Genomic DNA, 2,989 nt, shown 5'->3' with positions numbered 1-2,989 from the left:
ATACACTACGGGTGTATATTCCTGCAGAGAAGGTCATTTGGTTGTCTCTATGCACAGTTCCTTGTTGTATCCGTGGATGCAATTATACCGTTAGAGCATGGTCCGATGGATACACCTAAATCAAGCTTTTCTCTAAAGCCTGACCGGTGGATGCATTGAATTTGCTATAGTGCTACAATGAGTCCACCCGTTAGTCTCAAGTGCGGTGTCATTACATCCACTCATGTAGGCAATCATACACTTTCACATGATCATAGTATCCATAAGTACAGAGTCATTGTATCCACCCATGCAAACAAGCAAATATTCTTCTTTTCAGAGTCACTGTATTCATTCAACCTGATTTTACTCATCCAAGATATACGCTGCAACTTAAAAGAACCCTTACAGATAACCAAATACACCCTACAAAACTCCTCATCTTTCTCGAGAGTCATTAGCGGGTGGCTGACGGTAATTGTTCTTCTTTAAAAGTTTTTGTTATGGTCGAGGGCAGTTTTAGTATGATTCGGACATACGAAAACAAATAAACAATAATAAATTACCGACAAAAGAATTTCCAACAAGACACTATAGCAAAATGCGTACGGTATATACTAGATTTAGTATATAAATCACATACATCTTGATGATTCATTACAAGCCACGCCGACACAAAACTAACATAACTGATAGATGAGTAATGTGAGAGAACTGGGACATGTTAAAATTAACCACAAATTGCACATAACAACTTAGCTAAAACAACCAACAATACACATACATGCACCCAACCCATATTCATCATAACAAGAAGCACCAGCTTGCATGCATGCAAACATAGCAGCAACGATCACTTGCTAGGTAGACTGTGACTGTTTCCTCTCCTAGACCCTGAGGAGGTAGATGCTGAGCTCGGGCCCGCCGTTCCCGTCGGGGTTCACCATGTAGAATGCCTCCGAGTCCCTGGACCCCACCACCCTCTCGAACTTGGCCCTCATGTACATTAGGTCGCCCTCGCCGGCGCCCGCAACGGCCGTGCTGTCTGGGAGCACGCCCGCACCGACGGAGACGGGCTCCACGGCGCGCAGCACGCGCCACTCCTCCGCGCCGCACTCCCGCCGCACCGCGTAACCGCACTTGCGCCCGTTGCAGTACGCGCGCCACGTCGCCTCCTCCACCAGCGCCGCCCGCGGCCGCCTATGATCACCTGCAGATCGTTCGTCAATGGTGAAAGGTTTGTGAGTGAGGACAGAACAAAGGCATCGTAAGCAAGCGTTGATCGACTGATCACCTGTTTGCAGCAGCGGTGCCTTCTCGCACTCGAGCGCGAGGCGGACGAGGCCCGAGGCCATCTCCCGGACGAGCGCGCCGGTGGAGTACGCGGCGAGCTCCACCATCAGCGCCGGCGGGGTGCGCGGGTCGGTCTGCAGCGCCACGAGCACTTGCCCGCGGCGACGGCCGAAGATGGTGCCCGTGACGGTGGCGCACGACCCCAGCGGCTGGCGCCCCCGCCGCGCGCGCGCCAGCACGGCCAGGATCGCGGACCGGAGCCGCGAGAGCACCTCGCCGCGCTTCCTGCGCGTCGGGCCCGCGTCTGCAGCGCCACCCGCGGCTGCGACGTAGGGCGTGGCGCCGGCAAACATGGAGGCACCCTCGTCATCGTCGTCGTCCTCGGGCTCTTGCCCGAGCGGCCGGCCTTGTTGCACCTTGTTGGCGCGCTTCCTGAGCAGCCATTGAAGGTTGGCGAGGCCGCTGGTCCTGCCAGTGGCGGTGTCCTTGGACTGGAGCGGCGAGGCCGCGGCTGCCGGTGACGCTGCATGGAAGGCTCTTGCCATGACGGCTTGATCAGCTCTTGTACATGTGCGTGTGTATGTGCCAGCAACACAGCAGACTAGTCGCAATATATCAAGAAACAAAGGTCGTGTCACAGTAGAGAGAGAATGGAAGGGAGGGGCGCAGAGAGAGTGGCAGCTTTCGTACGCAGTGACAGAAAAATTCGTTAGCTTTGGACGAGCAGCAATGCAGGCACGCAGCAGAACGACAGGCTGCGGTGCAGCTACCGCTGCGGAAACCTGCATAAATACTTGCCGGACCACATGAGAGAGAGAGAGAGAGAGAGAGAGAGAGAGAGAGAGAGAGAGAGAGAGAGAGAGAGAGAGAGAGAGAGAGAGAGAGTTGGCAGAGCAGACAGACCTACGCCCACCAAACGGTAACAAAGGGATGCGCATGCAAAGAAGGCTGTGGAATTTAATTGTTCCGCTTTCGCTTTCAATGGCGACGAGGAGGAAGGAGAGAGGGTGACGTCTGACATCTACTGCTTGTACTACTAGCGTTCCTTCGAAATGGCGTACGTGATCAATGCGTTGGAGGCAGCAGCGCCTGCGATGGTCAGCCACGATTTGCAGTTTCCTTCGCGTGCTTGGAACTTTGGATATCTCCTACCCATCCATGGCTTCAACTCATGCATGCACGCACAGCTCATGCCAAAAAGGTTAGAGAGCTTGGTGTCCTCCCGTGGAAGTTAAATAGATTCAAAGTTTAAAATGAATAATCAATATAATTTCTTGTTTTTTTGAAATGTTTTCCAGAGAGCAAATAATTCACTTGTAATTCATTGACCCATCGCCCGTTGAAACTAAAACTGCGGCATATATATAAGTTGACAACACCGTACTCTGTTGGAACTTGGAAGTGCAAGCATTGTATGACGCGATCGATCGAGAATGACATAAATATAATCACACATCGCCATCTTGCTGAAGCTGGCAATTGGTTTTATCTGTATATCTAAGTAAGATTAATATGTGCGTCCAACAATGACGCGGAAAGCGATTATATGAATCATATAGTACAATCATTATCGACCGTCATAAAAAATGGCGCTAGATGAAGAAGATTTCGTCAATGCCGTGTCCGTGACGCGGTTGAATTTAGCCTATATGTTGACAGTGGAGGATCCCATCATTGAGATATGCTCAAAACATTAAGAAATCAACCAGCAGAAAGC

General features: G+C 51.3%; 1 protein-coding gene across 1 annotated transcript; it reads right to left on the bottom strand.

Moving 5' to 3' along the window:
- Positions 1–685: 685 nt before the first annotated feature.
- Positions 686–2,112, bottom strand: LOC133931370 (uncharacterized). Its single transcript, XM_062378236.1, has 2 exons — positions 1,274–2,112; positions 686–1,189 (listed from the first exon to the last, which is right to left on the bottom strand). The coding sequence occupies exons 1-2, from the start codon at positions 2,058–2,060 to the stop codon at positions 867–869; spliced, it is 1,110 nt and encodes a 369-aa protein (XP_062234220.1). The 5' UTR covers positions 2,061–2,112; the 3' UTR covers positions 686–866.
- Positions 2,113–2,989: the final 877 nt, after the last annotated feature.

Source organism: Phragmites australis, chromosome 10 (genome assembly GCF_958298935.1).
Source record: "Phragmites australis chromosome 10, lpPhrAust1.1, whole genome shotgun sequence".
NCBI lineage: Eukaryota > Viridiplantae > Streptophyta > Magnoliopsida > Poales > Poaceae > Phragmites > Phragmites australis.
The sequence above is the reverse complement of the archived record's forward strand: the minus strand, read 5'-3'. Positions and strand labels throughout refer to the sequence as shown.